Genomic DNA, 14,729 nt, shown 5'->3' with positions numbered 1-14,729 from the left:
ACGTATCATACTGTGGCGGATTGACCAATCAGAGAGAAGCTATCAAAGTCGGTCAATTGGCCACGCCCATACTGGCGAGAGCTCGGTCTGTATGTTAACGAAGCGGGGTATTTGGTTGTTGTGAAAGTCCTGTTTCGGAAGATTTAAAGACATATTTGGATTTACGCAGTATGCTTAACGACATGTGCATTTTAATAAAGTCAAGGTTGATGTGTTTCTACAGACTCAACAGTTATGTGAAGTTGTGTGCACTTGTTCCATTTCATTTCGGATTTTACTTGACCTTAGATGCTTACACACGGACGAAATGAACGTTTCAATCAATAAATGACGGTAAGAATGATGTTAACGATTTTTGTTAAATGTATTAAGTTAATTCATTCTATTCGATTTCTTCACTTTCGATTCCAATATCACGGGTCATCAATCATAAATGGTGCAGAGTGTTGAATTTCGCTACGAGTCGAACTTGACGCCATATTGTTTTGATTAGAAATGGGGCGTGGCTTAACACGATATGTCATGGTTCTATCGCAGATTAGAAGTTGGTCCGCAACCAATCAAAACACGCGTTGCAAACGAATCGTGTTAGAATGCAATATACATGTAGATTCAAGCTTTGTTCTGATGGTGAACTCGCCTAATGCTAGTGTGAGGTATAATGATATACAATGTGAGGCGAGCTAAGTACCGATGACGGTACTCTTGTTACAATGTGAGGCGAGCTAAGTACCGATGACGGTACTCTTGTTACAATGTGAGGCAAGCTAAGTACCGATGACATTACTCTTGTTACAATGTGAGGCGAGCTAAGTACCGATGACAGTACTCTTGTTACAATGTGAGGCGAGCTAAGTACCGATGACAGTACTCTTGTTACAATGTGAGGCAAGCTAAGTACCGATGACGGTACTCTTGTTGCAATGTGAGGCGAGCTAAGTACCGATGACGGTACTCTTGTTACAATGTGAGGCGAGCTAAGTACCGATGACAGTACTCTTGTTACAATGTGAGGCGAGCTAAGTACCGATGACAGTACTCTTGTTACAAGGTGAGGCGAGCTAAGTACCGATGACTGTACTCTTGTTACAATGTGAGGCGAGCTAAGTACCGATGACATTACTCTTGTTACAATGTGAGGCGAGCTAAGTACCAATGACGGTACTCTTGTTACAATGTGAGGCGAGCTAAGTACCGATGACGGTACTCTTGTTACAATGTGAGGCGAGCTAAGTACCAATGACGGTACTCTTGTTACAGTGTGAGGCGAGCTAAGTACCGATGACTGTACTCTTGTTACAGTGTGAGGCGAGCTAAGTACCGATGACATTACTCTTATTACAATGTGAGGCGAGCTAAGTACCGATGACATTACTCTTATTACAATGTGAGGCGAGCTAAGTACCGATGACAGTTCTCTTGTTGCAATGTGAGGCGAGCTAAGTACCGATGACAGTACTCTTGTTACAATGTGAGGCGAGCTAAGTACCGATGACAGTACTCTTGTTACAATGTGAGGCGAGCTAAGTACCGATGACAGTACTCTTGTTACAATGTGAGGCGAGCTAAGTACCGATGACAGTACTCTTGTTACAATGTGAGGCGAGCTAAGTACCGATGACGGTACTCTTGTTACAATGTGAGGCGAGCTAAGTACCGATGACAGTACTCTTGTTACAATGTGAGGCGAGCTAAGTACCGATGACGGTACTCTTGTTACAATGTGAGGCGAGCTAAGTACCGATGACGGTACTCTTGTTGCAATGTGAGGCGAGCTAAGTACCGATGACGGTACTCTTGTTGCAATGTGAGGCGAGCTAAGTACCGATGACGGTACTCTTGTTGCAATGTGAGGCGAGCTAAGTACCGATGACGGTACTCTTGTTACAATGTGAGGCGAGCTAAGTACCGATGACGGTACTCTTGTTACAATGTGAGGCGAGCTAAGTACCGATGACGGTACTCTTGTTACAATGTGAGGCGAGCTAAGTACCGATGACGGTACTCCTTGTTACAATGTGAGGCGAGCTAAGTACCAGATGACAGTTACTCTTGTTAGCAATGTTAGGCGAGCTAAGTACCGATGACGGTACTCTTGTTACAATGTGAGGCGAGCTAAGTACCGATGACGGTACCTCTTGTTAGCAATGTGAGGCGAGCTAAGTACCGATGACAGGTCTCTTTGTACAATGTGAGGCGAGCTAAGTACCGATGACGGTACTCTTGTTACAATGTGAGGCGAGCTAAGTACCGATGACGGTACTCTTGTTACAATGTGAGGCGAGCTAAGTACCGATGACGGTACTCTTGTTACAATGTGAGGCGAGCTAAGTACCGATGACAGTACTCTTGTTACAATGTGAGGCGAGCTAAGTACCGATGACGGTACTCTTGTTACAATGTGAGGCGAGCTAAGTACCGATGACAGTACTCTTGTTACAATGTGAGGCGAGCTAAGTACCGATGACGGTACTCTTGTTACAATGTGAGGCGAGCTAAGTACCGATGACGGTACTCTTGTTACAATGTGAGGCGAGCTAAGTACCGATGACAGTACTCTTGTTACAAGGTGAGGCGAGCTAAGTACCGATGACAGTAATCTTGTTACAGTGTGAGGCGAGCTAAGTACCGATGACGGTACTCTTGTTACAATGTGAGGCGAGCTAAGTACCGATGACGGTACTCTTGTTACAATGTGAGGCGAGCTAAGTACCGATGACAGTACTCTTGTTACAATGTGAGGCGAGCTAAGTACCGATGACGGTACTCTTGTTACAAGGTGAGGCGAGCTAAGTACCGATGACAGTTCTCTTGTTGCAATGTGAGGCGAGCTAAGTACCGTTGACAGTACTCTTGTTGCAATGTGAGGCGAGCTAAGTACCGATGATAGTACTCTTGTTACAGTGTGAGGCGAGCTAAGTACCGATGACAGTACTCTTGTTACCTTATAGGTGTGTAGATCACTACAAGGAGTTGACCAAGAGTGATTGTTTACATATGTTAAAAGTATATGCTGACCTCTGCATCCTTAGTTTGGAGTCTGGCAACATCAACAAGGCACTGACCATGGGTAATTTGTCCTTACTTTTCACTCAGAAACTGAAAACAAACCCATCAAAGGCACTGACCATTCTGTGGTCACTTTACAATGATAACATGATTTTTGAAAGACTTGTTGCACCAGTATGTTTTAGGTTTTGATATCGATCTTCAATGATAATTCCAGACCAAGCCCTTTGAAACTTGGTATGCTAAATTATCTTAACACATAGTTTTACTTCATAAGACAGTTCTGTGCATTTTCATACTACAATGTTAACATACAAAAATTTGGCCTTGGATTTTTGTATATTGTTCTGCCACACAGTATAATCTCAATGAGATATTTGCAGGTTTCAGCTACATTGACCTTGCCAACAAGACTGAAGAGGACCCAATCATCAAAGAAACAGGACACAGCCTTGCATTTGCTCTCATTCTTGCCAACAAGTATGACTATTCATTTAAACTTAAGTGTTGAAAAGTTGGTCTATGAATCATTGCTTTATTTTTTCATCCTTATACAACACTTGTTATCACCAGTTATTGAATAATACAGTAGATTTGCTGTCTGTAATTCTCAAAAAGTTCTTAAATATCACTTTTTATGGGTAGCTTTTCAAGTCATCTGACCCAGAAGGTCCTTCCAATTTACCTACATATTTAGCAAATTCCAGACATTATTTGTGCAGCCATTTTTATGGAGGCGTTTATGCCTGCCATATTGCGATCACCTACGAGTTGTGACGTTTGTGAACTATTACAATCTATTGTACTGCTTCCCAAGTTTAATTCTAGGATTGTGCTTGACCCATTTTCCTATCATTCTCTTCATTGCGGAAGCTGTTATCATTTTCAACCGTAGTCGATTCACATTGGAAGCCATTTTTGTTTCCATGTGTTTTAGTTTGTTGTGCGCATGCGTTTATCGTATATGTCACAAAATTTGCATATTCAGAGTGATAACCTTTTAATAATTGATAATTGATGTTTTTATGTACATACATCATCAAATTCGAATGGTTATTGTTCAGAAGGTTATTTTTTCAAAAGATATACCCAATAATATGATAAAAAATACAAAATATATATTGGTTTACCATGAGGTCCCTTTAACTTTGTTTCGTTTTCAACTGTATATCTGCATTTTGCGTTGACTGCTACATTGACCAATCACGTACTTCATCTTGACCAGTAACGCCACCTGTCGCGTCATATCCGGGGCCAAAACAAAATTAGACGGCTATGCCGAAAAAAAACATTATGTACATCGGAACAGTCTAAACCATTACATTCATCAGGACTGTGAAAACCATTATGTCCAGTTGGTTTGAAACACTTAAGTGGAAATGTTTCATGTTGATATCAGTTTAATTTGTATTCTTGCTTTATTATATTTCAAAATATCACCTTTTACATCTGACTAATGCCTCCTGCAGTACTCTCAGTACTTTGATTAATCAAAGTTTTAAATACAGTCCATGTAATAAGCCTGATTATAGATGGACTTCTCTCAATATAACGGATACGTTAATCATGTTCTACACCTAATTATATTTTGGTGGACATTGGTTAGTATTCAAGGTTAAGGTCACATTTGACCACTTTTGAAATAAAAGCTGTAGTGAAAAATATCTCATATGAACACGTGCTGTTCTTTTTCTATCTTGCATAAGATTTTGGTGGCTCTAAGATCACACATACATGTACTTCACAAATAATGAAAGTGTTGCGGTCTATGAGAGCCATCAGACTGCTTTATTGAGTTATATTTGGTCAGAGTTAATATTTTTCAGTAAATGTTGGTGTTTTGACAGGGTGGGTATGTGTATAGACACACTGCTGACACTTAAAGGGAGAATACCTGACAGGATGTCATGGACCTGGTACTACGCTCTCTGTCTGGAACTGCTCCAAAATGGAGGTTGGTCCATACAGTTTTAATCCTAGTTACATTATCACTGTACAAAGATATTTTTTTATCTTATTGTAAGCTCACCAGAGTCGGAGGACTGGTTGGCTTATGCATCCATCTTCAATTTTTAAGCATCATCAAATGGGCTTGATCAATATTTAGATATGATGGTGTAGGCTAGTGTTTTATCATTGGAGATTTATCAAAGCAAATCAACACTATTTTTCTGTTCAATGTAATTGGTAAGAATGTCCTTCATTTTTTCTGCAATAGTTCATTTTTAGCTCACCTAGACCGAAGGTCCGGTGAGCTTATGTCATGGCGCAGCGTCCGTCGTCCGTCAATATTTGCTTCAAATCGCTACTAGTCAAAAAGTTCTTATTTGATTTTGACCAAATTTGGCCAGAAACATCCTTGGCAGAAAGGGATCAGATTTTGCATAAATGGTGACTCTGACCCCCAAGGGGCCAAAGGGGCAGGGCCCGATAGGGAAAATAGAGGTAATTCCTTTCAGTTCGCTACTAGTCATAAAGTTATGAATGGATTTGAACCCAATTTAGTCAGAAACTTCCTTGGCGGAAGGGAAACAGATATTACATAAATGGTGACTGACCCCTGAGGGGCCAAAAGGGCGGGGCCCAATAGGGGAAATAGAGGTAATGCCTTTAAATCGCTACTAGTCATAAAGCTATGAATGGATTTGAACTTAATTTGGTCAGAAACATCCTTGGCAGAATTTGCATAAATGGTGATTTGACCCCCTTACGGGCCGGAGTGGCAGGGCCCAATAGGAGAAATTGAGATGATTCCTTTAAATCACTACTAGTCATAAAGTTATGAATAGATTTGAACCCAATTTAGTCAGGAACATCCTTGGGGAAGGGGGATAGATATTGCATAAATGGTGACTCTGACCCCTGAGGGGCCAAAGTTGTGGGGCTGGGCCAAAGGGGCGGGCCAAATAGGGGAAATAGATGTAATTCCTTTAAATCGCTACTTGTCATAAAGTTATGAATGGAATTGAACTTAATTTGGTCAGAAACATCCTTGGGGGAAGGGGAACAGATTTGGTATAAATGCTGACTCTGACCCCAAAGGGGCCAAAGGGGCGGAGCCAAAGGGGCGGGCCCGATAGGGGAAATAAAGATAATTCCTTTAAATCGCTACTAGTCTTACATTGTGAATGGATTTGAACCCAATTTAGTTTGAAACATCCCTGGGGAAGAGGAACAGATTTTGCATAAATGGTGACTGTCACCCCTGAGGGGCCAAAGTTGTGGGGCCCCATAGGGAAAATAAAGGTAATTCCTTTAAATCGCTACTGGTCATAGAGTCATGAATACATGGTGTAAACTTAGAGAGTCTGGACTTCGTTATTTCTTTAAAGCAGTTGGGATCCCCATACTTTAAGCATATATAGCATTGTTTGAGGTTGACAAATAAAACGAATTGAACATGAACACTATTTTGATATTTGGTCAAATCCAACCAGGTGAGTGATACAGGCCCCATGGGCCTCTTGTTAATGTGTAACAATTTTTCAAGCTCACATATTTCTTTTCTTTGTGCATGATTTCAATTTAGTATGAAGATTTTAGTTAACAGTAAATTAGTGGGTTTTTTTTTCAGTGTTTAATCCTTATAATGAAGGACTTAATAGACATTTAAATATTTCATTTTCAGATTCTGGCCCTGAGCAATTCCACAACTGTCTTGCATTCTCTACAAATCTGTTCAAGAATGTAGATGCAGTGAGAGGCGAATACTCCAGTAGATACTACCTGGCTATGTGTATTGCTATGTAGTAAGTAGACTGTCTTTTGACAGTATTAGAATACTGTAGCATGTTGGGGTGAAGGGCCACTAAGTTTGTTCAAATGAATGACTTTGACTTACATTCATGGTCACCGGGGTCAAATAGGCTGAAATGTTAAAACGACTACTTCTCAATAACCAAGAAGCCCACTTAAATTGGGCCAGTAGCATACTAGGGTGAAAGTCTACCAAGTTTGTTCAAATGAATAATCTTGACTTACATTCAAGGTCGCAGGGGTCAAATAGGCTACAATCTACGACTTCATCTCAATAGCCAAGAGTCCCGGGACTTGATATTAGGCCTGTAGCATGCTGGGATGAAGGGCTACCAAGTTTATTCGAATGAATGACTTCAACCTATATTCAAGGTAGCAGGGGTCAAATATGCCACAATCTTTAATGACGTTTTCTCAGTAACCAAGAGGCCAAGGGACTTGATATTGGGTCTGTAGCATACTAGGGTGAAGGGCTACCAAGTTTGTTCAAATGAATGACCTCGACCTACATTCAAGGTATCAGGGGTCAAACAGGATGAAATCTTTAAACAATGATTTCTCTATAGCCAAGATATTCCAAGACCTGTTATTAGGCCAATAGCATGCAAGAATGAAGGACTGGAAAATTCATTGATTGCATGAATAAACCTAGTCTATTCTGATTTTTGAATAAAGTGGTAATCAGCTTAATATCTGCAGAAATGACCTAGATCAATTTCAAAGTTGCTGTAGAGCCAGGTGAGCGATACAGGCCTATTTGGCCTCTTGTTGCATAGGCCATACGTTACTAAGGTTGAAATTATCAGTGTTACTAGCCAGATGTCAAGGTCAATCTCACTACATGTACATGAATACAGAAGCTTTTTTTCACAGCAACAACTTTTAGTGGTTTATTCCATCTCTATCAAAAGTCGTCAGATGAGAAGAACATAGAATTAATACTACAGTTTATGTTTTACTTACTCAGGATGACTCATCAAACAAATAAGTCAAGGTTTGTGGAGTGGGTGTGAAAATTGAAACATTCTTACAAATATTTAAAAGCTTACTCCTAAAGTATTGGTGACAGGTTTTGACCTTACTTGTCATGAGCCATTTATATATTCTTATGTTACACTATGATTTCTATGGCAGTTATTGTCGGTGCCAAAACTGGGAGGCATGCCAGAGCTGGTTTGACTACTGGCAACTGTACAGAACAGAGGACTTGACATTTTTTACCCTGTACACAATATGTAAGGAGTTGGAGATCAAACTGCTGTCTATATCAGTCAGCCATGGTAAACCCCACAAGACATGGAAAGAACTGAAAGACAGCATCCTTAAGGTATGTGTCAACATGGCCTTGTGACTGTCTGGAGATTGTAAGAGAGAATAGTGGTCAACATGGCCTTGTGTGATAGTGGTCAGCATGGCCTTGTGACTGTTGGGTGATAGTGGTCAGCAAGGCCTTGTGACTGGTTGGAGATTTTAAGAGAGAATAGTGGTCAACATGGCTGTGTGACTGTTGGGTGATAGTGGTCAACATGGCCTTGTGACTGTCTGGAGATTGTAAGAGAGAATAGTGGTCAACATGGCCTTGTGACTGTTGGGTGATAGTGGTCAACATGGCTGTGTGACTGTTAGGAGATTGTAAGAGAGAATAGTGGTCAACATGGCTGTGTGACTGGTTGGAGATTGTAAGAGAGAATAGAGGTCAGCATGACCTTGTGACTGGTTGGAGATTGTAAGAGAGAATAGAGGTCAACATGGCGTTGTGACTGGTTGGAGATTGTAAGAGAGAATAGTGGTCAACATGGCCTTGTTACTGTTAGGAAAGAATATTCATATCTTAAATACCTTTGTAGTGGTCAACATGGCCTTGTGACTGTTGAGAGATTGCAGGAGAGAATATCCATATCTTAGATTTCTTTGTAGTGGTCAGCTTGGCTCCCGTGTATTTTCTAGAACTGAGTGAAAAATGACAAAGCTCAAGGCTGAAAAAAATTGAATTTCAAGATAAGGTTAATTAAATCTCAAATGAAATTAAAACAAATTTAAGATACTCTTTATTGCATAATTTGATGGTGTGTTGTGTGTTGGTTATTTTTCATAAATATAATAATGAATTCTTTGATAGGCCTATTATGTAATGAATTTGTATACTGCATACATATATAATCATCTGTTATTAAAACAAATCAAAGCATGAACATCTAGTTTGAAATGACATTCTTTTAAATATGAAAGCTGGAAGAAATATGGGGTCAGTCTTGGTTACTCTTAATTGTATTGTTATGGGGTTGTTTTTTTTAATGTTTGATATGGTTTGTAGGAAGGCAGCAAAACACTCATCAAGGATGATAATTAACCATTAACTTCTCTTATTTCAGGACCTTGATTTCTTACTGACAAATGTAGTCACCATCCCAGGTCTGAAGCCACGAGTTTTGCATCTCAAATCTTACTACTTTGCTCTGTGTGGTAAGAGCATGAAAGCTAAGAGGAATTTAAAAAGGGCAAGTACTGTTGCCAGGAAACAGGGCAACCAATCAGAATGGAGATGGGTGGAGCACCACAAAAAAGTCTGGTTCAAAGCACCAAAGGACAGTAGGCAATGGCAAAAAATTCCAGACGAAAACCTCAACACTAGGTTATGGAGACCACAGAGGGGGAAGCTCTTCACCTGGCCATTAATGTGAATATCTAATGCAAAGGTTTCTGATGGGGACTTCTACATAAACTGACCAAGTGTAATAAGACACTTGTATCCAATGAAACATGATACTTAGAAAATTATACTTTCAAAATGCAGTACTTTATAAAGCATTATACGTAGTTGTAAAAAGAAAGTATTTTGTGATAATTACATTATCAAATATGGTTAATTTATTAAGATTCAGAGACGTTTTTTTTATTTGTGTGTAAGAGAATACTCAAAACACTACTTGTGTTAGATAACAGTTTTAAGAATATGTGTGGCATATGATAGTTAAAAGATTATTTATGTGATAGAGAATACTCAAAAGACTATTTGTGTGTTAGGGAAAATTAAAAAGACTATAAGACTAGTGTGGTAGAGAACAATTTAAATACTTTCTGTATTAGAGAAAATTTAAGACTTTGTGTGAAAGAGAAAAGTTAAAACACAAAACCTCTTTGGTTTGAAATAATTAAAAGACTATTTGTGAGTTGGAGAAAATAAATGAAGGTCATGTGTTAAGATTTTTTAATTCCCAAGAGCATGCGGGGCTTAATTATGAAGTGTGTTTGAATGAACGACCTTGATGAAAATTTTATGTTACTGTGTGGTTATATCTGAAATCATTTTTTCTGAATATTAAAAAAAATAACCTTGGATATGATATTTGACATGTATAAGCTACTGAAAAGGAACAGTATTAATTCTGAAGGACTACCTAACACCAAATTAAAAGTAGACTAGTATTTAGAACAAAATTGTTACAGTTCTGTCCATTTCCTACAGTTCCTTCAGTTTTGTCTATTTCCTAGTTCACAGTTCCCTCTATTTCCTAGTTACTTCAGTTTTGTCTATTTCCTAGTTACTTCAGTTTTGTCTATTTCCTGGTTACTTCAGTTCCGTCTATTTCCTATTTACTTCAGTTCCGTCTATTTCCTAGTTACTTCAGTTTTGTCTATTTCCTAGTTACTTTAGTTTGGTCTATTTCCTAGTTACTTCAGTTCCGTCTATTTCCTAGTTACTTCAGTTCCGTCTATTTCCTAGTTACTTCAGTTCCGTCTATTTCCTAGTTACTTTAGTTTGGTCTATTTCCTAGTTACTTAAGTTCCGTCTATTTCCTAGTTACTTCAGTTTTGTCTATTTCCTAGTTACTTCAGTTTTGTCTATTTCCTGGTTACTTCAGTTCCGTCTATTTCCTAGCTACTTCAGTTCCGTCTATTTCCTAGTTCCGTCTATTTCCTAGCTACTTCAGTTCCGTCTTTTTCCTATTTACTTCAGTTCCGTCTATTTCCTAGTTACTTCAGTTTTGTCTATTTCCTGGTTACTTCAGTTCCGTCTATTTCCCAATTACTTCAGTTCCGTCTATTTTCTAGTTACTTCAGTTCCATCTATTTCCTAGTTACTTCAGTTTGGTCTATTTCCTAGCTACTTCAGTTCCGTCTATTTCCTAGTTACTTCAGTTTTGTGTGTTTCCTAGTTACTTCAGTTTTGTCTATTTCCTAGTGACTTCAGTTCCGTCTATTTCCCAATTACTTCAGTTTTGTCTATTTCTTTGTTACTTCAGTGTTCATTGTTTACATTACATTTGTATCTACTTATATAATATTGTGCCCACATATATGTTTATGTTATTGTGCATGTATTGGGACTAAACATATATATACATGTATGAATTTATTATATCCTAATAGATTTTAGAAACATCCACATAGTAGATACACCAGTGTTGTCTTATTTATTGAATTTGTTGTTTAACAAAAATCTGCTTCACTAACTGATGGCCTTCAACACTTAAACAGTTATCTAAAGGCAAGCCATTTTTGGGTAACATTACAACTGTAATACTGGATAAATACCTGGCTATGTAACAGACTAGAATACCCCAGGAGTATGTACAAGTCCAGGAGTACATTTTGTATGTACAAGTCAGGAGTATGTACAAGTTCAGGAGTATGTACAAGTCCAGGAGTATGTACAAGTCCAGGAGTATGTACAAGTCCAGGAGTATGTACAAGTCCAGGAGTATGTACAAGTTCAGGAGTATGTACCAGTCCAGGAGTATGTACAAGTTCAGGAGTATGTACAAGTCCGGGAGTATGTACAAGTCCAGGAGTATGTACAAGTCCAGGAGTATGTACAAATCAGGAGTATGTACAAGTCAGGAGTATGTACAAGTCAGGAGTATGTACAAGTCCAGGAGTATGTACAAGTCAGGAGTATGTACAAGTCAGGAGTATGTACAAGTCAGGAGTATGTACAAGTTCAGGAGTATGTACAGTCCAGGAGTATGTACAAGAGGTGCATCACTACCGATGCTATCAATTATTCCTAGAACTGGAAGAGGTCTGTTTTTAGGTCACCTGAGACAAAGTCTCAAGTGACCTATTCTAATCCCCTTTTGTCCGTCGTCGTCCGTCGTGCGTCGTGCGTCCGTAAACAATTTACATTTTCGACTTCTTCTCCAAAACCCACAAACCAAATTCTATGAAATTTGGCAGGAAGCTTCTATGGCTAAAGGTCAACCAAAATTGTAAATAATATGGTCCCCACCCCCCAGGGGCCTAAGGGGCGGGGCCAAAAAGGGTCAAATTGACTAAAACTTCAAAAATCTTCTTCTCTACTCTCAGATATGCTGGAATCAAACACTCTTCATAGATGGAAGGGTCTTAAGGTGCTTTACCAAAATTGTAAATTTCATGACCCAGGGGTTTCACGTTTGCCCCTGGGGAGGGGCTAAACTTTACTATAGTTTATATAGGGAAATCACATTTTTGACTTTAATTTATTTTATTTCTATTGGAATTCATTCTAATTTTGTAAACATTGTCAGCATGGGATGACAGTTTGATGGCATGCACATGTTGGCCCTGACTGACCCCCAGGGGCTGATGGGCGGGGCTAAAAAGGGCCAAATTGACTGAAATTTCACAAATCTTCTCTACTCTCAGATATGATAGAATCAAATACACTTCATAGATGGCAGGGTCTGAAGGTGCTTTACCAAAATTGTGAATTTCATGACCCTGGGGTCTCAAGTTAGCCCCCGGGGCGGGGGTAAACTTTACTATAGTTTATATAGGGAAATAACAATTTTGACTTTTATTTGTTTTATTTGTTTTGGAATTCATTCTAATTTTGTAAACATTGTCAGCATGGGATGATAGTTTGATGGCATGCACATGTTGGCCCTGACTGACCCCCCGGGGCTGATGGACGGGGCTAAAAAGGGTCAAATTGACTGAAATTTCAAAAATCTTCTTCTCAAGACTGAAATAAGGTGGAATCAAATACTCTTTATAGTTTGAAGGGTCTTATGGTGCTTTATTGAAATTTTAAATTTCATGACCCTGGGGTCACAAGTTTGCCCCTGGGGAGGGGGTAAATTTTACTATAGTTTATATAGGGAAATCACATTTTTGACTGATTTGTTTTGATTTCTATTGGAATTCATTCTGGTTATCATTTTCAGCATGGAATGAAAGTTTGATAATATGCATATGTTGGCCCTGACTGACCCCTAGGGGCTGATAGGGGGGGGGGGGGGGGGGGGCAAAAAGGGTCAATTAAATAAACTGAAATATTTCAAATCTCAGGTGACCGTTCTTGTTTACTGTTATTCGACCCATCCCTGATACATCTATAATGTAACAATCATTACAAAACAAGGACTACATGTATCTCAATTGATGTGTTATTTTGAACAGTTAAGACCAACTTATAACCAAACATTGCAAATTGCTTTGATGAGAGTAAAATCACAATACACATTACTAGAACAGCCTCAGTACACAAACTAATTTGCATTTAGATCTACCACAGGTACGGAATATGTTAAACTTTTCAACAAAGTCTATATTTTTCAGCAGGTTGTTGAGAATGGAGCCAGTTCTGTTTTAAACATTTAAAATGGAGCCGGGGAATCCGCGGAAAACGAACCTGATTGGAATTAAACCATGTGTCCGTATATGTGTAATAACACGGGACTCCAATCATGTAATGAAATTTATTGTCGACAACGAGAAACGTCTGGGAGCGATATTTCCCAGAACACTAAAATTAGCACCAACCTCAATAAATGCCCTAGCCCGAGTATTCTCTGGCCCTGTCACCATGTCTGGGGTGGGCCAGAGAAAACTCGGGCTATAGATGCCCGTCTAAAGCAAATAGCAGGGTTTTGATTGGTCTACTTTCATCAATCATATTAAAATACAAATCATCCTTATACACTATAAAGATATTTCATAACTAGCGACTTCGCTAACCCATATGTGCTTAGGGCGTTTATAAGTCAAAGACCTATAAAGACTAATATATAGATAGATACATTAGTCTATATTCAGTCTTTGACTTATAAACGTACCAAGCACATATGGCTAGCAAAGGGTTTTATGCGATACTCTCGTTTTCGTATGGAGCACCCTTGGCTAGCGAAGTTGTGTTCTAATGACAATCATTAGACCTCACCTGTATTTGGAATTCCTAGGAACGCATTTCCAAGAATTCGGGATGCTAAAAATGGTCATACCTTGAACAGCTGAGTGTTTAAGATTCCAAGTGCTATAGACAATATTGATAAGGAAGGACACTCACCAGGATATATACAAAAATATTAAAAACCATATCTAGGCTGCAAAACATCAATTCAACAGCCTTGTAATCGCCACACGGAACTCTCTGTTTTGTGATATGTAATGCAGTCTCTGCTCACTGCAATACTTATACCAAAACAGTCACGATGGTTATGTAGCACATCCGGAACAAATATATATAGCCACTACAAACTTAATCTTTCTGGAATATACCCGTACTCGGTGTTCTTTTGAAATTAAATATTGAAAATTATGAAATCTTTCAGCCTACTTTAAGTTGCCTAACAATACACATGAGTCCTAGAAGGACGAAACATCTGCATGGTGTCCCTATCGTTACTGGCGACTCCTAGAAGGACAAAACGGCTGTATGATGTTCCTATATTGTATTATCACTGACGAGTCCTAGAAGGATGACACTGACGAGTCCTAGAAGGGTGAAATAGCTGTATGACGTCCCTATTATCACTGACGAGTCCTAGAAGGGTGAAATAGCTGTATGACGTCCCTATTATCATGAACTAGAAGGATGAAATAGCTGTATGACGTCCATATTATCACTGACGAGTCCTAGAAGGGTGAAATAGCTGTATGACGTCCCTAACTGGCGAGTCCTAGAAGGATGAAATAGCTGTGTGACGTCCCTATTATCACTGACGAGTCCTAGAAGGGTGAAATAGCTGTATGACGTCCCT

General features: G+C 39.1%; 1 protein-coding gene across 1 annotated transcript in view; it reads left to right on the top strand.

Annotated features, from left to right (window-relative positions):
- The window catches only part of LOC117323174 (adenylate cyclase type 10-like), a 50,595-nt gene extending 39,925 nt beyond the window's left edge, over positions 1 to 10,670 (top strand). Inside the window, 6 exon segments of the mRNA XM_033878224.1 lie at positions 2,952 to 3,070; positions 3,393 to 3,489; positions 4,857 to 4,963; positions 6,638 to 6,758; positions 7,900 to 8,092; positions 9,138 to 10,670. Of these exon segments, the coding sequence (XP_033734115.1) occupies positions 2,952 to 3,070; positions 3,393 to 3,489; positions 4,857 to 4,963; positions 6,638 to 6,758; positions 7,900 to 8,092; positions 9,138 to 9,446 (946 nt within the window). The 3' untranslated portion in view covers positions 9,447 to 10,670.
- Positions 10,671 to 14,729: the final 4,059 nt, after the last annotated feature.

This window comes from Pecten maximus, chromosome 3 (assembly GCF_902652985.1).
Source record: "Pecten maximus chromosome 3, xPecMax1.1, whole genome shotgun sequence".
Lineage (NCBI taxonomy): Eukaryota > Metazoa > Mollusca > Bivalvia > Pectinida > Pectinidae > Pecten > Pecten maximus.
The sequence above is the reverse complement of the archived record's forward strand: the minus strand, read 5'-3'. Positions and strand labels throughout refer to the sequence as shown.